General features: G+C 44.2%; 8 protein-coding genes across 8 annotated transcripts; 3 read left to right on the forward strand and 5 right to left on the reverse strand.

The window, feature by feature from the left end:
* Positions 1-3,206: 3,206 nt before the first annotated feature.
* TERG_12178 (uncharacterized protein) lies at positions 3,207-4,541 on the forward strand (the record flags this gene model as incomplete). Its single annotated transcript, XM_003234074.2, has 5 exons — positions 3,207-3,255; positions 3,352-3,375; positions 3,456-3,484; positions 3,575-4,093; positions 4,160-4,541. Coding segments are annotated over 5 exons (1,002 nt in total), but the record flags the coding sequence as incomplete, so codon positions are not given.
* A 144-nt stretch (positions 4,542-4,685) lies between these two features.
* TERG_12179 (uncharacterized protein) lies at positions 4,686-5,312 on the forward strand (the record flags this gene model as incomplete). The annotated part of the gene is made up of 1 exon (XM_047751175.1): positions 4,686-5,312. One exon carries the CDS (start codon positions 4,686-4,688, stop codon positions 5,310-5,312), a length of 627 nt encoding a protein of 208 aa, XP_047606388.1.
* A 314-nt stretch (positions 5,313-5,626) lies between these two features.
* Positions 5,627-8,040, reverse strand: TERG_04721 (uncharacterized protein; the record flags this gene model as incomplete). Its single annotated transcript, XM_003234075.1, has 3 exons — positions 5,627-5,683; positions 5,752-7,112; positions 7,182-8,040. The coding sequence occupies 3 exons, from the start codon at positions 8,038-8,040 to the stop codon at positions 5,627-5,629; spliced, it is 2,277 nt and encodes a 758-aa protein (XP_003234123.1).
* Positions 8,041-9,209: 1,169 nt separating this feature from the next.
* TERG_04722 (uncharacterized protein) lies at positions 9,210-10,710 on the reverse strand (the record flags this gene model as incomplete). Its single annotated transcript, XM_003234076.1, has 3 exons — positions 9,210-10,025; positions 10,097-10,485; positions 10,545-10,710. The coding sequence occupies 3 exons, from the start codon at positions 10,708-10,710 to the stop codon at positions 9,210-9,212; spliced, it is 1,371 nt and encodes a 456-aa protein (XP_003234124.1).
* An 892-nt stretch (positions 10,711-11,602) lies between these two features.
* On the reverse strand, positions 11,603-13,324 carry TERG_04723 (uncharacterized protein; the record flags this gene model as incomplete). Its single annotated transcript, XM_003234077.1, has 1 exon — positions 11,603-13,324. The coding sequence occupies one exon, from the start codon at positions 13,322-13,324 to the stop codon at positions 11,603-11,605; it is 1,722 nt and encodes a 573-aa protein (XP_003234125.1).
* Positions 13,325-15,022: 1,698 nt separating this feature from the next.
* On the forward strand, positions 15,023-16,809 carry TERG_04724 (uncharacterized protein). Its single transcript, XM_047748313.1, has one exon. The coding sequence runs from the start codon at positions 15,942-15,944 to the stop codon at positions 16,323-16,325; it is 384 nt and encodes a 127-aa protein (XP_047604291.1). The 5' UTR covers positions 15,023-15,941; the 3' UTR covers positions 16,326-16,809.
* A 3,166-nt stretch (positions 16,810-19,975) lies between these two features.
* TERG_04726 (uncharacterized protein) lies at positions 19,976-20,584 on the reverse strand (the record flags this gene model as incomplete). Its single annotated transcript, XM_003234081.2, has 3 exons — positions 19,976-20,153; positions 20,315-20,442; positions 20,535-20,584. Coding segments are annotated over 3 exons (354 nt in total), but the record flags the coding sequence as incomplete, so codon positions are not given.
* Positions 20,585-20,771: 187 nt separating this feature from the next.
* TERG_12180 (uncharacterized protein) lies at positions 20,772-21,290 on the reverse strand (the record flags this gene model as incomplete). The annotated part of the gene is made up of 1 exon (XM_047751176.1): positions 20,772-21,290. One exon carries the CDS (start codon positions 21,288-21,290, stop codon positions 20,772-20,774), a length of 519 nt encoding a protein of 172 aa, XP_047606389.1.
* Between the last annotated feature and the right edge of the window lie 2,088 nt (positions 21,291-23,378).

A 23,378-nucleotide genomic window follows, 5' to 3' on the forward strand; every position in this document is an offset into this window, starting at 1 on the left:
CTCTACCTATATAGTAAGGAGTTTAGATTTATTATTTCTCTTCTAATCCTATAGTTAATTTCCTAGAAATCTTACTTTATTAGGGTAGTTCTTAGTTATATATTTCTTCTTACTATAGACTAAGTATAATTTTTCCTTAAATTAATACTCCCTTTTCTTAAATATAATATAGTTAAATATATTTTTATACTTTTTACTTATTTACTATATTACTTAATTTTTATTTTAAATTAGGTACTATTTACTATTATAAGTCCCTTAGTAGTTTAGCTTAGATTATTCCCTTAGTATTCTAGATATTTTCTTTTAGTCCTTCTTCTATAATACTATTTCTAGTCTATATATCTTTACTTTTAATTCTTCTATAATTAATAGCTTACCCTAGAGCTATTAGATTTTATATTATAGATCTAGAAGAAATTTTCTAATAATTAATAGTATAAGGTATTTCTCTAATAAATTAGTATTATAGTTATTATATAGACTCTTAATATAATTAAAAAAAGATTTAATATCTTACTAAGGGTACTACCTTATTTTATTAAACTTTAAAATAGTATTAATACTATAGTTAGTAGGATATTTAATTTAATCTTTATACTATTCTTTAAATACTTCTTAAATTTTAGATATTATCTATTCTACTTCCGCCTAATTATACTATTTAATTATAAGGTTTCATTTAGTCTTCTATCTTTATTAAGCCTAGACTACTTTTACTTTATTAGAGATTTTAAAGAAGGTCTTCTATAGAGTATTCTCTAGTTAGTAAAACTAAATTAAGTACTCTTTTAGGGTTAAGTTATTCTATATTAGTATCTTTACCTTTAGTAATAACTTTTAATATTATAAATATTAGATCTCCTCTTTATATTATTCTAGTAAGCTCTAATAATTATACTTCTATACTTTATTAACTAATAATCTCTATAACTTCTATTATTCTTCTATAAGTATATCTATAATCTAATCTACTAATAAATATAGCTCTTTCTATATTTTACCTTTAGATAATATTTTATCTTTTTATAGATATATATAGCTTTATATTATAATTATATTTCCTAATTTATAGAGAATAATTCAAATATTAAACTACTAGTATATTAAATATACTAGAGGTTAGTTCTCTTTTATTAGTTAGAAGAAACTATAAAGGTCTTTATTATTAAATAAAGAAATACTATAGAGGTCTATAATATTTAAAACTAACTATTAGTTTCCTTAACTTTTAGTCTTTTTAAAGTATTTATAGTTTCTCTATCTTATATAGATTCTATATACTCTATACCTTTAATAGATTCTATTAGGGGTCACTCCTCTAGAATTATATACTACCTATAGTGTATATTTAAAGGTTAGTTCCTAACAGATATTTAATTTAAATAATACTAAATAGAGTATATTTCTCTATATAATAGAAAAATAAGAGCTAATTTTTTATTTTTTCTAAGAAAAATTCTAGAAAAAAAACCTACTATCTTTTAAATAGTAATAATTAACTATTTTACTTTTCTTTTTAGTAGAGAATTAGAAATTAAAATAACTACTTTAGTTTACTTTTAAGTAGAAATCTCTACTTTTTAATTTTAATTTAGAATCTTTTAATATTATAGAAATTTCTAATTTTTTAAAAGAAGTTTAAAAATTTATATAAAATATATTACTTAAATTTAGTTTATTTAAATATTTTAATCTTTTAGAAAAAATTATATTTTAATTAAGCCTTCTAAAAATAACTAAGCTACTTTTTAGTAGTTTTTAGTAGTAGAGATTTAATAGTTTAACTAAATTATTTAATATTTTAGTTATAGCTACTAATTTTTATTAAAATAAATTAAATAAGGAAAGATAAAAATTAATAAATAATAAATAATAAGAGATAAAATAAGAAAAATCAAAATTAAAAAAGGGAAGGGGGAGAAGGAAAAGGGGGTTTAAATAAGTATAGCTTAGTAAGAAAAATCAAAATAAAGAAGAAAAATTTTTTCTAGAATATTAGGGTATATTTAGTGAAATTTCTCTAAAAATAGGAGGTATTTTAAAATTAAAATTAAGCTTTAAATTAAGTTACTTTTAACTATAAATAGCTACTAACTGATTATATTTTAATAAAGTAAAAAAATTACTATTTTTTTTTTTTTTTTTTTTACTAATTAATATATTATTAAACTAATTATTAAGCTTCTATTTATATATATATATTTTCTTAATTTTAATCTTTTTTTAAAAAGTTAATGATTAATTTTTAATCTAATATATATATATATATTTATTATATTTAAATTTATATTATTAAATAATTAATACTATAGTATTTACTATTTATTAAGCCTTATATAATATTTTTAATTTAATTATAATAATATAATAATTATTAAAAATTATTATTAATAAATTTTATATATAAATTTAATTATTATAAAATTAATATATATATATATATAAAGTTTAACTAATTATATTTAAATTAATATATCTCCTTTTTAATAAATAAATAAAAAGGGTTAAGAGTAAAATTTTTAAAAATTTACTCTATAGAGATAGAGTTGGAGCTATCAACCCCCCTCCCTCAAAGAGTTAAGGGGAGAGGGGGGGGAAATACTCTCCCCCCACTCTATTAGAGTAGAGGCACAAGCCTATATAATAATTTCAACTAATTTATATTTATAATAATATTCTCTAATATTAATATAAGAAATAATAATAATAATAATAGAAGTAAATTAATAATTTTTAATAAGTTAAAGTAAAAACAATTTTCAAATTTCTGACTCAATATTTATTTAGTTCGCTGTACAATAGAGAAGTTTAAGCTTCAAGCCACCTCTAAAGCTTCATTCGCTGTGGATATACCGACGCTTCCCCCGAATTTCCCCATGTCAAGGCTGAGTCAGGTCGGTTATTCCAGCAACGAGCGGAGAGACGTGAGCCGGTTGAAATTTGCGACAATCTTGACCGTGACCGTGAAGGCTTTGTTTTAATTATTGGGATAACTCCTTACATTTAACACGGCCTTCGCTTTTGCAATCGTTTGAACGGGATATACTTAATAGCCTCTTACCTCCATTTATCCTCGAAAAGGACCACTTGAGAGTATAGGAAAGAGCTAGAGTGACCTCATTACATAGCCGATTCTGTTTTCTCCTCGCTCAGCTCCGGGAAGGTGGGCTCATATCTATTCTGGAGCTCTTTATATCGTCATCATGGCGAAGCCAACACCTAAGCTGCCTGTGCAGCAGTTTGTGATACTGGGTAGGCCCAATGTTCACGCTTTCCACCCCTGAACGCATATACTTTTTGAAATATCATTCCTGGCTAACCACGATGGCATTACTCCCTTCACTTTAGCTGTCTGTCGATTTGCTGAACCCGGTATATTCCCGTGTCCCCCAATTCAAGTCATCCAAACCTCATATAAAAATGACGCTGATATGCGAGATTTCACTATACAGTTGTCTTTACGTCCGTCTTTCCATACTTAGTATGATAACTACTCCATTTTGTCTCTAGCGGTGTTATAGTGCGTGAAATCTGTTGACCACTGTGCATAATTACTAACTGGTTACATTAGCCTGAAATGGTCCGGACATTTGGCGTTGTCGAAAGAGATGTTGCAAAATGGGTTGGCATCCTATCGGCCATATTTGCCCTCTGCCAATGCATCACTGCTGTTCCCTGGGGAAATTTATCCGACCGAATTGGACGCAAACCCGTAATATTAACGTGTCTCTCCATAACGATGTTTTTTACCCTTCTCTTCGGAGTCTCTACTTCGCTACCTATGGCTGTGTTAGCGCGCGCTTGTCTTGGGTTCAGCAGTGGGAACGTTGGGATTATTCGAACCGTCGTGGCTGAGCTTGTACCCGAGCGTGAGCTTCAACCTCGAGCTTTCAGTTTAATGCCCCTAGTTTGGGCGATTGGGAGCATATTTGGCCCTGCGTTTGGAGGAGCCCTTGTGAACCCAGTAAAGAAATACCCAGAAATTTTTGGAAATAGCCATTTTTTCAAGACATACCCATTTGCCTTGCCAAATATACTTTCAGGAGGCTTCTTTATCATCGGAATTATCACGGGTTTTCTATTCTTGAAGGTATACCTCATTTTCGGAGTGACAACGAAAACAAGTTAATGGTTGCTGTACTTACTACTTCGCTAGGAAACTCTATCATTCAAAAAGAACGAGCGAGACTATGGTCTCATCCTTGGTGAAATGCTGACTAGTGTGTGCTGCCGCTGCAGAAGAAAGCCGGTAAAGAATCCTGAGCATGGAGACGACGAATCCACTCCCCTTCTTGGTGACCGTCAGATACCTGTATCGGCCGCAAGTAAGGAACAAAAACAGCCAAATTACTCTGCTAAGTGGACGGAGGTTTTAACCTTCCAGTCTATGATAATTCTCTCAATATATGCTTCGTTAGGGCTCCATAGTGTTGCTTTCGACTCTGTACTGCCCGTGTTTTTAAACCATCCAAGGCAGAAACTGGAAAATAACCCGGATGTGAAACTTCCGTTTAAGTTCTCCTCTGGATTCGGTATAGGTACGCGATCGTCACCAACCTCTGTCCCGACATCTCCATTCTCGATTATTTAATCATTTATCTGAGAACATGAGCTAAACAACCTTTTCAAATTTAGACTCACAGGCCATTGGTATTTTGTTTACACTCAATGGAGTAGTAGGAATGATTGTTCAATTTTTTGTTTTTCCCCCGACCGCCAAACGCTTCGGGGTCCTACGTTGCTTTAAAGTATCAGCTCTCATGTTCCCGGTTCTTTACTTCCTTACACCTTTTCTAGCCCTCTTCCCCACAGATAGCACTCGCCAGCTTGCGACAGTAATCCTGATGGCAATCAAGCTGAGTGCTGTGGTCTTCGCATTCCCATCATCCATCATCCTTCTTACAAATTCAGCTTCAAGTGTTTCTGTCCTCGGAACCTTGAATGGGGTCGCAACGAGCGCTTCTGCGATAGGCAGGGCCATTGGTCCAGCTGCGCTGGGCGGCGTATTCTCCATTGGCGTCAAAGCCGGATATATGATAATACCTTGGTGGACCCTGGCTTTCATTGCAGCTATCAGCGCGCTCCCAGCTTTTTGGATCATTGAAACAGACGGCTTCGCTGGTGATACGGGAGAGCAAGATAATGAAGGCACAGCCGTTGTGGTCGGTGATGCGGAACAGGATAGCCCACCCCTTCTAGAGGTAGGAAATGTGCGTTCTGAAAGCACAGCTGGCCCAGTAGAGGTCAGCAATTCAGACGGTAAAGCCACGGACGATGAGCCCACCACGTCAGCACTATCCAACTCCTAATCTCCTTACGGAACAAACGACCATATACATGGACTCGGAATCATATCTCAATTCAAAAAGGATTACCATTCCGATATTTCCTTTCTTCCTACAGAAAAGCGCTCCCGAAAATCGATTTAGATATGCAAACAATATTCCGCTTTTACACTTCTCACGATTTCTAATGCGTTCAGATGACCCTTTTACATCTTTTCTATCTGCTATATAGATAAAGTCCATAGAAATAATAACGAAGTTTTTCAGTTATCAAATGTATTGGAATAGAAATATACAAGCAGTGTGACAGTAATACAAGGACCCCGGAGATATTTATATCATCCCAACAATTCAGTAGCGTCGTCAATCTTAGATATAATAATGTCCCTCCATTTCTACACAAATAAAATCTTTGTTAGCAACAGCCACAAAATTCAATTAGTGAAATCCAGACTTTACTCACCTCGGCGTTCTTCAAATTGTTGTCTTCAAAGCTTTCAACTAGGCCAGGGAACGTGGCACCGGCATATCCAGTCCAACGTCCCGGTGCGAAAATAACATGTTTGTACCAACCTCTGTTATCAAGTCCTTTATCATATAGGAACTTTCTTTCAATATATTTGTATTTCTGGTTAGTAAAGCGAATTTTGAAATAGAGAATAAGCCTACTCCACCAATGACCACCTTTCTCAAGTTCTGTAGCAAGTGACTCAGCATAAGCGTCGAATTTAACGGCATTTTGGTGGAACGCGGAGATTGCATCATCCATGGGAGAGAAGTCAAACTGGTTCATGGCATCAGGAGAGACCTTATCTTTAACCGAATCCAAGTATTTCCTCAATGCATAAGCATAGTCGGTGGCATTCAGAGCTAGAATTGGGGTTTCTGCTAGGTATGCGGCTGTAAGAGACCACGTTTTTGCCATTGCAACGTGATATTTAAAACCAACGTCACCGAATCGGTCCATCCAATCAAAACTATCATAATTGGAGTGGTATTGATAAACTGGATCGCCTGCTCCAGTCGTAAATGCATAATCAATACTTGGAATTCCAGCAAAATCTTGGAAAGCCGTAAAATCGCTTCCACTTCCCATTACACCAATTTCCCCGTCCCAGAGGTCAAGGATGGTTTGCCCTTTAATCGTCTGATTTGGAGATAGGACAAGTCCTGCGGCATTATAGATCGCCTTGTTGAGCAAGGGGCTAGCATTAGCCTGGAACTTCTTTCCAGACGTGGAAACGTCAACATTGAGGTATGCAACGTGAGCACTTGACAGCCACGGAAGGTTTTCTTCGACCCATTCCGTTGATCCAATCAGTGCATACTCTTCGGCATCCCAGCTAGCGAAGACAATCGTTCTTTTAGGTTTCCAGCCACCCTTAAGGGCTCCACCGAAGCTGCGAATGACTTCATTGATCACAGCAGATCCACTATTTGGATCGGCTGCACCTCCAGCTATCCAAGCATCTCGGTGGTTGCCTAAAACAATAACCTCATCCGGGATTGAACCTTTGATAACGCCAATGACATTCCATACAGGAGTAGTTACATACTCCTGCTCATTATAGAGATTGATCATGACGTTCTCTGGAGATGGACCAATGTTATAGTCAACACCTTTATTGACTAAACCACCTTCCCACTCTTTGCCAAACTCTGAGGATTTAGGTCCATGGCCATTGAGAGCTTTCAAGAGCGGGATGGCGTCTCTGTAAGAGATTGGCAATGAAGGAATGGAAGGAAGGAAATCTTTAGGATCCTGTCTAGGACAACCTGGGATGGAGGGGTATCCAGGGGTCGTCGGGTCGCCAGCTCCAACAGCTTTAGGAGTAAATATAAATCAGAGGTTTGACAACACTGAAAGATATGGATAGTAAGAGAGACGCTTACTCAAAAATCCAACACTCCCTCTCTGCACAGCACTTGGGTTCCTAGCAGGTCCATCAGGATATGCCTTGTATCCGTTTGTCTCAACCATATCTCCATCTTCCTGTGGATCAGTATAGATAATGACTCCGGCCATACCAAGTTCTTGAGCACGCTTAACTTTCAGTCCACGCAAAATTCCGCTATACTTAACCAGCGCAATTTTTCCTTCCAAAGTCACGTTTGCCTTGATGAGAGCTTCATAGTCATCATAGTTTCCATTGTTCACATAAACGTATTGAGCAGTAACATTGCCGCTTGCCGAATAGCCATGGAACGTGGGAATCCTGTCTCTTAGCTCGCTAGTGGTATCTTTATCAAGCTCATCTTCTTCCAATGAAGCCTCGTAAATGACTTTAAAATCATGACTCTCATTTTTGCTCTCGAGAAGTGCTAATCGATGGTTGACGGGATAGTTCAGGTAGACTTCATAGGTCGTGAGTTGGACGTCTGGGACACCAAATTCCTCCCATTTCTCCTTTGTCCAAATAGCTAAGCTGAGATTTTTCCCCGCAAGATGGGGTCCAGATGTATAATGATGGCTCCAATCCCTTACTTTGTCTGTACTTGGTACGGTCTGCAGAAGGTGCTGGAGAGAAGCATAGTCAAGGCCATTGCTCGACGTCCAGGGGAAATGATCGGAGATTGAGCCGTATCCGCGTGGGAGCAGAGCGTAGGGTAAGAGTAGCACAATAACTGACAGTACTAATATCGAACCTAGACATGTAGTACATAACCGGCGGATTCTTCTATGCGGGTAGCGTGGTGGGGGCTGTGCTACTTCGACATAGAGCAACGGCGTGGTCTCGTACCGGTGCTGCATGCTAGTACGATTCCCCATTAGTTGCAGACAATTAGATCAAATGATGCCCACTAAAGAGGGCAAAACATTGCAGCCAAAAAGTTATGAGATGAGAAGTGCACGGAAGAGAGGACGTCAAGTATGAGAATGTTGCAGCCTGCAAGGTGATCCTTTTAGATGCATGCCGTCATCTTCTCCCCACGGGGCGCTTACCTAATCGGCTATTGCCAGGTAACTAACCTAGGTAGTTCCCGCGGCACGTGATCATATTTTTGCCGAGTCTAATATTCTTGTACACAGCTACAGTTGTCTGTTGCAAGATACAAGGAGACACAAGAGAGGCACCTTGACATTACTATACATCTGAAGATAATAAAAGACAGGATGATCTCCTTAAATACACTTACAGGGAAAATGACAGCAGAATAAGAGAAAGAGAAGAGGAGGCGGAGAGGTTTTATAATTCTTTTCTTCCCGCGTGGTTATCTAGGATCAAAGAAGCATTGGGTCGTACCTTTGTCTTGTTTCTGCATAGTTCATCTCCCCGTCGAATACTAGTATCACTCTTCGAGTCGAGTATAACTCCGGTTCGATGGAAAGGCCTTGGGTGCAGTTAAGAAGAGTAGGAGAGTTGGAATTATGGGAGGCGATAGCAGGGAGAAGGAAGTAGAGGGAGATAATGAGGAGAGCCATGCATTGATCAGTGATCATTCTGAAAACGATCTGTGATCTGACTCACCAGTGCATCGAAGTAGAAGTCCAACTGAGGTAGGCGTGTTTCTAGTTGATCCGAAGAGATGGGAGGGCGAGTGAAAATGTTGAGAATGCCGGTTGAACCAGATGTTCGATGTGTGGCCGTGGCCCATTCATCGTAATATACCGAGCAGGACAGAATTAGATGTGGGCTTCGCGCAACCAAGTACGCACCTGAAACAACAGAAGTGGGCAAAGTTGCTGATCATCAACTCGGAATAATCAGGACAAGAGTATATTATTTGGTGAAGAATGAAAAACTGTGATACGTTCAAAAGACTTATCTGCTCGTGAAAAAGTCCCATCGTCTCTCCGACGGTGCGGTCCCCAAAACTCCAGAGTAAAGAACATGAACTCCTTTTGGTTTCCCCCTGTTTGCACTTGGAGTTGTTTGAGATAGCTGGCAGTCCAGTAAGTCAGTATATTAGGATGGACGCTTACGCTGGGAGGTTGACAACTTCTTCGGCACCAGCAACAGGGTCTGCTGCTGTCTCCCCTGAAGAATTCTCGTCTATTCGCTTTGGATCAAAGGCATATCGAGGTAGGCGGGCCAGTTTTTCCTCTGGGCTGATCTCATTGTCGGAATAAACTAGTCTGGTGGACTTAGCCTTTTCTTTCTTCGAAGATTTACCAGCAGCCCCTTCTTCGGGGGTTCCGGGAGCGGGGCTTGGCTTAGCTGGTAACTCTTTGGCTTGCTTAGCAGCCTCTGAAATCAATTTATCAGCTGACGCTGACAGAGATTCAGGATTAGCATCTGGCAAAGGGTGGGCACGGTTGCTCTGCGCATCTGTAGGCATAGGAACAGCTGGAGGCCCCGAAACTTGGCCATGGTGCAACTGTTGCATTTGGAAGGCATTGACTTGCGGGGCGCCGAAACTGGGCCGTTGAGGAAGTCCTGGAGCAGGTGGTAGGCTTGGTGTTCGGGTAGGGTAGGAAGGAGATATAGTCTGAGGTGGTGTATGTGTTCTCATTGCCTGGTGGTGCTGTTGGTGATGGTACGGGAGAGTAGGGCTGGCTCCGACTGGTGAAACAATGGGGGGAACACCGGCCTGTGGGTACGGTGATGTTGACATGTTCGTAGAAGGAGGATACTGAGGCATGGGGTAGCTCTGTGGCCCGGTTGGTGGTACAAAACCCGGCTGTTGAGGTTGTTGTGGGAATGCGGTCCGGGCTTGCCCATATGGACCCGCGTAATGTTGGCCAGATCCGTTCGCTGGCTGCTGGGGGGCATTATACTGCGGTGTACTAGGCTGCTGCAGCATCAAATATATTAGCTTAACTTCAATATCTCATGATAGATAAGCACTAGGAAATAAGAACATACATATGGAGTACCACCGGGGGTAGATTGTGACTGTTGTCCAGCACCTACGGGCGTAGTGTCTCCACTGCTTCCGCCGGCCGCCTGTTCCGCCAAGCGCGCCTTATGCTCTGCAAGTCTCTTCTTCAGCTCAGAAGGAGATTCGAACTTGGGCTTTTTAGACTGTCCACTACTGCCCGAAGTGCCAGGTGCAGGATTCCCCGTCGCAGCACGCCGTTCAGCCTCTGCCTGCTGATACTGCTGCAAAACACGCTGGTTGTGGGCCTGCAACACATCCTCCGGGACACCTTCCATGCCAAAAATCTCGATATCGAGACTTGACCGGTTCTGAAGCGCATTGTCGACCTGGGATAGAGACTCTTTATGGACCTGGCTCATATGTACCGACAAACCTAGAATCGACAAATGTCAGAAAAGCAAAGAAGAGAGCCACAATGAGTAGACATCATACCTCCGGCTGTGTTTAACCTCCTCCCACACCTCTCGCATTTGAAGTGTTTTGCCTTCTGGTGAGAAATGAGAATCTTCAGGTCATCAAAGTCACGCTCACAGTAGTAGCACCATGGCCTCGCGAGCAACTCCTCGAGATCCGGATGGCCGCGCTTTTTCTTCCCCATTCTTCTGATATGAGTGACCAAGTTACTATAGAATGAAGTAGAGAATGGAAAAAAAGAAAAGGTGAAAAAGAAACCAAAACAGGGCGAGGGAGAACAAGTATAAGTAAAATTAGCTGAAGTCTCGGAAGAGCTAATAAAGCGCTTTGCGTTCTACTTCTGCCTCTTCGCTATCTTCTTCGTTGCCTTCTTCTTCGCCAAGTTGTTTGAATTGAAGAGGTTATCGCTTTTTCTTCGTTACTTTCTGGGCGGGCGTCACGTGACGGTAGTAAGTTACCCGACTATCGCCACACGAAGTAGACGCCTGCGATAATGTTGGTGATGTGGATGGAGATGATATGATAAAAGGAATTGGTCGGGCAGAACATAGTCATCTGCCATTAGAGGATTTCTTTCCTTTCTTTCCTTTTCACTTTCAGGATGAGTCCATTTGTCCAAGTAAATATTGTACATGCGCGGCCGAAAACTATTGATGCCATTCCGCCCAGTTGTGCTAACCCCTAACCAAGCAAGAAAGCAAGAAAAGTAGTCAACGCAGCAGCGGGAGGTATCAACACGTTGCAGTAAAGCAAAAGACAGAGCAAAACATGACAAACCCCTCCCAAAGACCAGTCAGTGTATGTAGTTGTGACAAAAAAAAGCAGTACGAGTGAAACAAGCAGAAATACAAAAGCCATGGGCACTGAAGTTATACCAGAGTAAATGAAGCAGAAACCAAAGAGCAAAACAGATATTACAATCGAATTGAATCGCCATGCTAGTAAGTAGTAAGGAATGATGAGAAGCCGAGACATCGTTGGCCAACTCAACTCCACAAAAGGGTGAAAAAAGAAAAGATACCAACACGTTAGACACGCCAGTTGTTCTGACATCTCATCATTAACAAGTGCCATGTTCAACGATGAGATGCCGTATGCATATGGTAATGAAATGAACTCCCTTCCCAATGCTCAGAAATGGGCGTGACAGGCTCCGTCTTGCCGTTGGCATCTCGTCTCATCTTCTTGATAGAAGGAGGATGGCTGTCGGATCTCTCTGTGGAGTTAGCAGCCGTTCTCTTCCGGCTTGCTGATGAAGCAACCGACGGATCAAGACTGGCCTCTCTTTCAGCTACCCGTGCAGCTTCGATCTGGGCCTTAGTTCGTTTGGGGTTTCTTGTTCTACCCTCCTGGTTGAATTTGGCCCAGTGTAGAATCATGGCTTCGGTGCGTTTGGGGTGTTTGGAGTTCTTGATCTTGAGCTGGTTTTTAGGATCTTGAAGGGGATCTGGATAAAATGGAGTGGAGGCCTTTGACGTTCCCGCTGATGTCGGGGCTGGAGATTTTGGTGACTTGGGTGATTTGACGGGGGCACTTCGAGGTGCGCTGGTTGAGAGAGCATATAAGGCCTGAGCTAAGGGCCGTGTAGATTTTCGGACAGGTGTTGGGACGCTGCTTTGAGGCGTAGCATGTCTAGATTGTGAGCGGGAAGGGCCGTGGGGGCTGCCTGGTTCGGATGGAGCTTGAGATGTGTCACCAGTAGATGAAGGCTTCGAGCCTCCATAGCGGGTCACACGTTTAGGTACGAGAAGAGCTTTGGCTTCGGCTTCAGCCTTTGCCACGTTAGGAGCTCTTTTCTTCGGCTTGATAACGGGTGGTGGTCGAAGTTTAGGAACACACTCCACCCCATTCTCCTTTACGGTAGCCCAGCGGTTCATCTTCCATGGCTCCGTGCCGCTTAACTTCATCTTTCGCATCTGATCGGCAGTAGGGATGAAGCCACCCTGAGCGAAAGGATCCTGATACCCAATCTGGCTAGCTTTCGGGTCATGTTTGTAACCATATAGCATTGCTTCTTTTTTATCCTCGAAGACCTGCGGGTCCTCGAGTTCTCTTGGGTTGGAGGTTTTCTTGAGTGAAGACCGCGTAGCTCGCTTTATCAGCTTTTCAAGAGCCATGTGTTCATCTTGCCAGACCCTGAGTGCATGAGCTGCATTGACGGTGATTGCATAGAGCTCCTTTGTCGAAAGGGTTGAGGGGTCCTTCATAATATCGATGTATATATTGGGATCTGTGAGGGTCAAGAATTTTCCCGGAGCAGTAGAAGCCGACTCGTAGGGCTGCGGCCGCTCGAACCCATCAAAAGCACCCTCCCAGCGTGACTTGATCTCGTCCCGCTTGCCCTCGTAATCTTCTGTGAAATTTCCAACATCATGCATGGTCCAGTGGCGTTCCAGCTCTTCCTCGACATTGGGTGTGCCTTCACTCTGAGAGGCAACCGGTAGACGACTCCCTTGGTCCGACTCGAGAGATGGAGTGAGATTCTCTTCGGCAACTAGATTGTTGAATAAGTCTTTGGCAATGTCCGGATGGTCATTCCGCATGTGCTGTTTGAGACTGACGAGGTTATTACCAGTGGTTGCTTCTGATTCAGAGGTCCCCGATGGGAACTCTAGCCCACACCAAGTGCATTTTACTGGGGGCAAGTCAGTAGCCGGGGTATGTTGTGAAGAGGCTGATGGGAGGCTGCGTGGCTCAGATAACCCTCGCTGTACTCTCTGTATTATGGGAGAGTCCGGAGTGTTAATCAGCGGCATCCCAATGTCGATGTCATCCTTGGGCGCAGAGGTGGACGACATCGTGGCACAGGAGACAAGAAGAAGAACAAGAAGAAAGAAAGAAAAAAAGGGAATCAGCGAGAAGAAGGCTCTCCTCTCTCCTGCGTACGAAGTTAGTAAACGAAGCGACCATAAAATAGGCAAAGGGACTATAATATTGCTGCAACCACTGCATCACTGCATCACATGGTCCGGAAGGGAGGGAGGACAAGAGTAAGAGGGGACGGCGATATGGAACAAGAAGATGTACAAACAGTGAGCAGCGAAGGTGAATTGCGTGCGAAGAAGAGCGAGGCAAACATCTTTAGAAGAAGACGGAGCGGTGGTGTGGCAGTTGATGCAGCTGCTGGCTATGTAGTAACTAGGTAGACGAAGCGAAGTAGAAAAACTCTTTACTTACCTCAATAGATTAAAGCCGCCTTTATTAATAATAGTAATACCATTAAGTCGTTGATGTGTTGATGCAGACCAGCGTAGTGTTCAGTGACTTGCGTGAAGAAAAAGTAACTTCCTTGGACCTTTTAACTAGTTTGAGTATTAAACGGCCAACCAAGAAGTTATCGAGGCCGGGCTGATGTTGGTTGGTAGGCGTAGAAGAATCAGCCGGGGAGCAAGTAGAATCGGTCAACGACGAGAAGAGTAGTAGTAAACCCGCCCAGCGGATCAGCGGAAAGGAGGGAAACGAAATGGAGAGGAAGGGTGAAGGAAAAGAAAAGAAAAGGCGTAGATTAAACAGGGCTGAAGGGGTAAGGAAAGACAAGAATCAGGGAGGGTAAGAAGTGTCTCGATCGTTGGTTTTTTTTTTTTTTTTTTTTTTTTTTTTTTTTTTTTTTTTTTTTTTTTTTTTTTTTTTTTTTTTTTGAAGGATTGATAGTACGACTGTGAGATACAACACCTTGCGAGAGAAAGGAGAAGGGGATAAAAAAAATCTAGTTTTTGAGTTAGTAAGGCAGAGCTGATGGACAAGAAGAGCTGGCGAGCCCAAGATGTTCGGCCATCTAGTAAGTAAGTAGAGAGAGAGAAGGGAGAGTGGAGGAGGTGAAGGAGACGAGAAGAACCAGAAGAAGAGAAGAGAAAAAGTAAATCTAGTTTGAGGTGGCGAGGAGACGTGGTTGTGTTGTTTTGGGGGTGATGAACGAGATGGCTAGGTTATATGATAGTTATTTCGGCCAGAGGGAGCAGAGGGATGAAGGAGAACGATGATGGGGATTTTCTCTCCTGGAGAGGCTGTCGGGGCCTGTCTAGATCGGAGAGTAATACTTGATGGCGCTGAGGCGAGGGTGACGGTGACAAGGAGTATGGTTGAAGTCGGAGAAAGAGGCAGAGCAGCACAGGATAAGAACGTAGGAGGAAGAAAAGGCCTTTGTCGGCTCGAGGACAGGACAACGGCCAGGGGGTGGTTGGCTGGTGGTTGGTACTCTTTTTGCTGTTGCTGGGGAAGAAGTTTGCAAGCAGCAGCAGCAGCAGCAGCATCCACGATCCGATCTAGATGTGGATTTTTTTTTTTTTTTTTTTTTTTTTTTTTTTTTTTTTTTTTTTTTTTTCCTCCCTTTAAGTACTTAGAAGAAAGATGAGGAAGAAAGGGAAAAGGATAGGAAAAAGAAAAAAAAAAAAACTAATACGGAGTAAAATAAGTTTAGTTTCCAAAGGGAGCTGCTGGACTTTCGCTCTCTCGTCTCTTTCGCGGGCCTGATACATAGTTGGGTTAGTCAGCAGGGTGAGGCCCAATCAGCGGGCGAGAAAGTCGCGAGAAATTACATGGCGTCAAAATCGTTACGCGATGATACGGCGGACAAGGACAGGACATAGAGATGAAGGCGCTGGGCCGGCTGGATGGCCTCGCCTGGAAGAATGGCCGGGCAGCTGTGTTGCTGTTTATTGAGCAGCCGGAGCGTCGCCTATTGACAGAACAGCTCCCTGCGTCTCGGCCTCGGGCTCACCCAGTTTGTCCACCGCCTATCGCGTGTGAGATTTCGGCGGCGTCTCTTATTAGCGCGCGGTAATGCATATCCTCTGTTCTCTACTTTAACCTCATCTCTAAGTCTCAATTGCGGTAGCAGGTAGTCGATCTCCTCTTCTATTCATTGTTCATTTATTGCTAATACCCTGCAGACTAAGAGGCTCATGGCCCATTCATATAACCTACTTCGTCATATTGAATGCTACGGCTATCTATCTCGTATACGAAACACGGTGTCGCAAAGTGAATACGCTGCACACTGCTGCGTAAATATTCGGCGAGATAATGAAATTGATAACATAGCGATAGGTTCAAGCACAGCTTCCCTATTTATATATCTTCTTTGATAACAAGTGGTGGCCTTGACGGGTATGAATGTACGGCGTAGTGGACGTGGCGATCGATAGTTCCCAACATACTCACTCACTAGCTTTTATCTTTACCACCATCGTCAAGCCAGGGAGCACCCATCAAACATGACCATAAACATCAAATACGGTGTGAGACTGTCATCCATTTGACGTGGTAAGTGGTGTCAAACAAGATTATGACAGGCATCCAGCAGGAAGAGGCCGAGTGCTACTTGTGTTGTTGTCGTTTTGATAGTGAGTTATACTTAGTGATGCTAACCCAGAAAAAGCTAGCTGCGACACACAAGTAGCCAATCATCAGGGGAAGATGTATCGGCCAATCAGCGAGACATCAGCTGACCCACTTCCCGCAACACACAATACAACCACGATATCGCTATACTGCAATTTTAATGGATGGAGCATATTTGATATCCCTGCAAAGGACAGACGGCTGGCAGTATTCCTCCAAGACGGGCATGCCCTCGACTTCATCTTTTTACGTTGGACCGTACTTCGCCTACTTTTTTCGGGGAGAGAAACAACCATATACATAGCGCCCTGCCCACGCCAAAGCTCTCCACCACATGAACCACAGCGCATCATCATCATACTAGCACACCGCTTCATCTCTCACTACAGTGTTTCTCTGATTGGGGAATATAGCCGTGGCATCCGGATATACGTTGTCGGGATGAAGCTCGTCCAGTAATAGATCCCCAGTGGCCATGTCCGCAATTCGTTCGAGCTCCGGCACGCACGCCAAAAGAATTGCTGGTTATCGCGGTGGGAATGACAACTTCCAATATGACATCAAATGATCCCAACGATGGCCAAATAGTTGTCGTTCACTGCCCGGTTGGACTCGGTTCGTGGAGAGGTGGCCTGACAGGCGAGGCAAAGCGTGTCTGTGATAATGCCATTTTCGAGTGAGATGATAATTCGGCTTATCACTTACTCCGCTGCAGTGTGTGCTTGGTCTAAGAGGATGAAATTCTCTAATCCAGCCTAGAAGCTGCATGGCCCGCAAGTCCAATCGGTTAATATTCCCCTTAACACATAGGCAGAAGCCTGAAACGCATCGAGACAGAGATGATAACACCTTGCAGAGTTTTAAGGGAAGTTACCAGAACTAATATCGACTCCGATTATAAGTATAACAACAACTTGGTCGGATGCTACGGGCGGACAAATAAGTTCGCGAACCACATTTAGTATTCTCGAAGAGGACAAGGAAACTTATACCAGTGAGACCAGCAGGGAAGGGTTTGACAATTGACATAAGCCGAGCCCCAGGAATAAAACCTATCTGTCTTTTTCCAGGTCAAAAAGCCGGGAAAGGTGAGCTAGTGAGAAGAGGTTGCTATTTGAATCAATCAGGCGGAGATTTTTGGTCGGAGTATATTTCGTCCCATTGGACTTCAAGGAGACAAACATAATTGCTGTGGACCAGCAGCCAATCTCTGACGGGTTATCACCATCCAATAGATATCGTTGAAATGGTATCATATTCCCGTCGGTATACCGGTAGGTTTTGATGCAAAGCGCCCATCAACAGGCGGTCAAAGGGCAATGGCATCGCCGACCCATAGCCAATAGCGACACCAATGAAATACTCGTGAGGGTACACAAGACATACTTGCACGTTGCCCTCAATGGCGCAAGTTAAAGATGAATGAAGACTATGGCTCCTTGTGTATAAATACTGTCATGCTCAAAGTCATCGGAGATATTGGAAAGAGGTGAAGTGAAAGGCATGTTCTTAAGACTCTGGGGCTTCCTTGAAACGGAGAATGACTGTGATAAATAGATGTGAAGACATTCGGATGCCTTTGTCCTGGCTATAAGCTGTCTACCAAACTTCCTCTTAGAGATGGAATGTGCTTTACTGAAGCGGGTATACTGGTACAGGAAGATTCAGGCAATCAAGCCGACGATGAATTTTCATTACCATCCTTAGCTGGCTTCGCAAGAGATCCTCCCCGGTTTTTCCTGTAATGCATATGACCGTATAGCAGTATGTGCTTGAAAAGATACCAAATATGGTGATCATGGAAACAGAGGAATGATGGACCTGATAGCATATGCGTGCTTTCTGGGCCCAGAGCTTTTATGTATTAGATGCCTCGAAGTTCAACAATATGTGAGATGTAACTAACTGCTGAACATTTGCCCCAATGGAATGGTATTTAAACCACAAAGCCAATCGTTCTCCAGTATTTGCTTGCTGGGATATTTATCCCATGCCACGTGAAGACTTTCTGTCTTCAGGGAGACGTTCACAAACCATACCTCGCCTTCCGTGTACCTAATAATGAATAAGGATAATCGTGATTTTACGGATTTTTGCGCGACAGCAACCTGTCTAATTACCTAGCTGCTTGTCACCCTGGTGGCAATCTCACCCCATTGGCTATCTAGTGAACATCCTGCAAACCACCTCACAGAAAATGCATATGAAAGTCATCGAAGTCTGTCATTTGCGCCCTTCGAGGAAATCAAGCTCCTTTCCTCTTTTAGTCGCTCTTGGCTTGCGGCTCGGCCCGCCGCCGAGAGAGTAAACGCACGAGGCCTTCTCACCTCGGTGGTATAGTTAGTTGGCTCTCACAGCTGTCGAAATGTTTGGGGTAGAGTAGTTACTTGATTTAAGTTGATAATAGGCATGGAGAGTTATTCCTGTATCTACCTTGATAAGGTCTTCTCCAATTATTTTAGATGAGAAGCTGCTAACTAACCATATACAGTAGATATTAACCACTACCTATCCTGATTCTCAGCTCTGAATAGTCTTTGATAATTCAGCCAAATCCTAAAGCAGTGGACTGCGGACGGCGGACTACGCTATTCATACCCAGCTAACAGATGCCCTCAGTCATTCATCTCCCCCACGTTCAACGCGACTAGAAATCTACTGACGCAATTATACGCCGCTGTCGTAGCCGTAATCTCAACAACCTCCTTCTCACTAAACAATCCCTTAATCTCCTGGAACACATCCTTCGGAACCTTGACGTTTCTCGTCATGGCGCTCGAGTACCGATACACAGCGATAAGTTCCTTGCTATACAGCTCCCTCGCCAACTCCGCCTCGTCACACGTATCAAGCTTGGTCAGTTCTATGGCTTGATCGGATACACCTGCAATCTTGAGTAATGGGAAGTGTTGTTTCCATTCGAACCATGCTTGGTTGATGGCTGCGACGCGGTAGATAGCTAGTTCGCGGGCGGCGGTGGGGATGGAAGTGCGAGTGCGAATGGCACCAAAGGAGTTCCAGCCATCTGCGACGGGGAAGGAGTGTAGGAGGGTTAAGTCTAAGGGAAGAAGGCCATTGGGGCCGCGCCGGGCCCGGATTCGCTCGAGAATGGCGGCTTCGTCGGGGTGGCTGTTGGGGGGGGGTTGGAGGTGTAGGAGAGACGCATTTTATATTTTATAATGTTACTGTTGTAGTTAAACACTAGCTTTGTGGGTGGATAACTAGTACGGGGTGAGGATAGGGTTATTATATGTGTGCTTACAATATAGTATAATGACGGATAGTGTATCTTGATACACGAGTGTGGGAGTGTAAGAGTAATGATCCCGGCTCAGACCCCGCGGCCGATGGCGCCTATCGGCAACAACCTGATTGCGGGCAGGCAGGGTGGCGGCTATTAAGCACAGGGTGATAGCCGCCTGACGCGGTAAACCCGACAGCCGAAACTAATTGATTAAGATTGGACGAATCAGAGGTGATAATGACGTATAGGAGGTGGAATATGACATTAGGAATAGGCACAAGGTGGATGGCGCAAAAGGATAGAAGTAATTAGGTCGATGGAGGCACTGAGCACGTCTCGCTCTATAACGGTAGCAAATCATATCAGACTGACAAAAAAGGTAGTAATAACTCCAAAAAAACACAACGACCCGTTATTTAGCTGTATGGGGCTGGTTAGCAGTCCCAGCTGTGCTTGGACTCGCGTTGGCTTGCTTGTTTCCCAGCCATGGTGGTTTGAATCAATAGGCGCGTACCTTTCCTTCCATGGAGACTCCACTCCCTCTGACGCCCTGAAAAATGAACGAGGGAAAGAAAGACATATAAAAGACAACGAAAGAAAAGTACAGTAATTCCAGTTTAATTTGGACTTTTTCCTCACATTTTCACCTATTCACTTTCTTATTCCTTACTGTCTTGCTCGGGGCACGGGGAGATGCCAAGTACTCATGTTATAGTTCCTGACCATCTGCCACCGTCTCCTTGAGCCGGGCAGAGTCTTTGAGAGTGTTAGTAGGTCTCTCCACCGGCGCCATTGTGCGCCGTGCCTACCATAGCGGGATATCCGTATGCTGCGCCATCCTGCTCGTTCGGGTCGAGACTCCCAGTCAGAAGGTTGTTGGAAGCCTCGGGGGGTGGAGGGACTGTGAAGCCCGCTGGTGGTTGTTGAGCTGGTGCTGTTCCGGCCATGCCTGCGGGTACTGGAGCGGGACCGCCAACTGGGCCACCGGAGCCATATCCGCTGCTGGATGGTCGGTTCTGGTTTTCGCCCCTGGCAGTTTGGGTCTGAGGAGATTGGTTAACATCTGGCTCTTTTGACGGAACAGGGAAAAGACATGGGCGGGAAATATGTGGTGTATATAATGGGGAGAAGATGTAGAGGTAAAAGGAAAGAAAAGAAAAGAGAGGGAAATATGAAGAAGATGTGCATACAACTGTGTACTTACTTCCCGGTATTTCGTGAGGTAGATCTTCAAGGCTTCGGCGTAGTTTTCGAATCCGAGCGATGTCATGGCAAAGAGGATATCCTCCCCATTGACAGTCTTGCGTTTCTCTCCCTGACACTTCTCCGAAGCTATATCGTTCCATCCACCGGGCGTCAGCATCTACCTTCCCACTTCAAGGTGCAATGACAAATTTTGCCACCCATCACGTTGTACAACGTACCTTCGCTGGTGATGAACGATATGAACTCGCTCACGCACTCTTGCATGCATTCCTTTGCTTCCTTTGCTATTTTTGCATTCTCGGGCAGGGCAGTCTTCATAATTCGGGCCACTATGGGAAGTTAGAGAGGAAGGAAGATCACATGTTAGGCAAGCTGAACGTTATTGATAAACGAGAGGGAGGAAGAGCATGGGTGATATGAATATCTTTGGTGATTGGACCATGCTGCAGCCAGATTCAAGGTTGCAGCGCATCAGCTTGAGGCTGATTGACTATATGCGCATGTAGCTTGCTTTGGGAAGAAGTGGGGGGAGGGAAAGCATGGACATCTGGGACGGTCTTCTCCTTGTAGAAGAGACTTTGGATTTGACAAGAGGGATGTGTATATTGACGCCAGCTATTGTTGGTGTCCTGTGCGTGCATGGATAGTGACCAGTCCTTTGGTGTATTTTTTTTGCGCCAGTCCGGATTTATTTTGTGTGCGAAAGGAGCTGAGGAAAGAAAAGGCAGTAGGATAGGTAGGCGGATGACATCAACAAAAGAAGACGACGGGATTGACACCAAGAGGGCAAAGAGAGAGAAAGGTATGAACAAACCATTTGCAATTGGCAGCCATCGGTCCTGCTCTTTGACCTCGAATTCGCCCTGGCCCTGCGTCTGTATATCGTGGTGTTCTCTTTCCATGGGCTCCGCCTCGTCTCCTGACTGAGTAACTGGTTCCACCTCTGGTTCCTTTGGAGGAGAGGCCGAAGACATGGCTTATACGTCCGTTGGTTATGTATGTACGGGGAGGTGTGCAAAGGGGGCAGGGACAAGCAACGCAAGGGGGCAGAGAACGGCTCTTGCGGCAAACGGAGCGTATGGGATGGCGCTCCTGCTTCGAGTAGTGTGGACTTGACACGTCACTCAACCCTCCGTACAAACCCTAAAGGGGGTGATGGGATGTGAATTAACTATGATAGTCTGACTTGGTCCTGTAGGTCCCAAACGTCAAACATCAAATGGCCGTGGGCGGGCGCGTTGGTGTGTCCCCTGTGTCCTGCATCGAAAGGAGGACCGCATTAGCTTCAGCACCCAATGAGCACGGCGGTCTTGCTTCACGATCGCCTTGGACTGGGCAAGGCATCTTTTCTTCTTCAAACCATGACAAGAGAAAGCAGCCGGAAGAAACAGCAGACACAAGAAGAAACAGCAGAGACAGAGGCAGAGACAGCGAGAAGGGGGGTGGATACCTTGGATACCTCGAGCCGTATCCGCGGGCAATGGGAGGCCCGTGACAAGCAAGGACCGGGCGGCTGGCCGAACAGCGCAGCAGCAGCAAAAGGCAGGGCAAAGCAATAAAATAAAAAAACAACGAGGGAAAAGAAAAAAATAAAGGTATGGATAGGAGCGTTGAGTGCTTGGGGGGTCGGCGGGCTGCCTGTTGACTGGATGGACGTACGGAGTGTATCTTGTTCGAAGGCCAAACAGAAGAAGCGTTCTCCCCCAAGGGCAAGGCAGGACAAGGGCTGGCAAATCCGCCGAGTCGCAAAAGGAGGCTAAAAAAGCAAAACGCGCTGGCCGCAGTCTTTCTGTGACTTTCGCCCGGTGCGACTCGACTCGACTCGAGCCGGCGGTTGGTGGAGGTGGAGAGGCGTCGCTGCACTGCGCTGAGCTGCGCTGGTTGGGCGGAAACCGAGTGACAGTGACAGGCCGGGCGTCTTCGTGTCGGCGGCGATGCTTTTGGAGCTCTCGAGGGCGAAGCAGAAGGACGCTGCGATGCGCTGCGATGCGATGCGATGCGATGCGAGGTCGAGGGTGTTGTTTCTGCTGGGCCGCGCTAGCCAGCGAACGAACCTGTGCTGTGCTGTGTTTTTTTTTTTTTTTTTTCTTTTATTTTTACTTTTTCTTTTTTTCTTCTTCAGTGGGTGCTGCTGGTTGTCCTTTTTCGATGCTTGACCGCAAGTTGGGTATACGACAGGGCGATGTGACAGAGCTGAGAGCAGGCGGCGGCGGGCGATGCAGAGACTGGCGCAGGCGGTCGTTGGTCGTTGGTTGGTGTTGTTGATGGACATGGAAGGGGGCGAGTTTGGATGGCGGAAGAAGATGAAGATGAAGATAAGATTAGGTTAGTTGGCTATTGCTTATCTTGTTTTGCTAGTTAAGCCTGCTGTTGGTACGGAGTAGATATCCATGATATCCATGATATCCATGGATGCGCTGGAGCTAGTCTGCTATTGTTAGTTACTGGCGGCGGTGGTGATAGCACTGCTGTCTACGTACTGTCTATGGCTCTAGCAGTTCAGAATCAGGCCAAAGGAGCTGCTGGTCAAGTATCAGCCAGGAGAAGCGTCCCTACGGCAAGAGGATGCTACGGCGTCATGGCCTGCTTCTTAGGCTGGCAGTCATCTGGTCATAGACGGCATCTGAAGTACTACTCTCTACATGGACAAACTGCTTGCAAGATGCATGTAGCTATCACAGACAAGCATAGCAGAGATCAAAGGCCAGGAAGGTCGACCACGCCGATCGCCCAACCGTCTTCGTGACAGCCGATAAATGATCTGTCGCCTGCATATTGTACACAAAGTCCTTACGCTTCTCTCTCTCTCTCACAAAGACGATGACCTCACTCACGCATACCAACATCGATACCCAACCGGTAGGCCGCTTCCAAACACACGGGACCCAGCATACAGAGCTAGCTAGCTGCTGAATACCAGCTGGAGATAGCTTAGCCTGTTTAAAGACAGTGCAAGCGAGGGTTTCGCTTGTCTTCCGTCCCCGTCTGTCTGAGCATGTGTGTCTGTCCATGCTGGCTCCGGGTTGGTTAGGTAGACGTGCATCCACAGGCAAGCTTAATCC

The sequence above is a fragment of the Trichophyton rubrum genome, assembly GCF_000151425.1.
Source record: "Trichophyton rubrum CBS 118892 genomic scaffold supercont2.5, whole genome shotgun sequence".
Lineage (NCBI taxonomy): Eukaryota > Fungi > Ascomycota > Eurotiomycetes > Onygenales > Arthrodermataceae > Trichophyton > Trichophyton rubrum.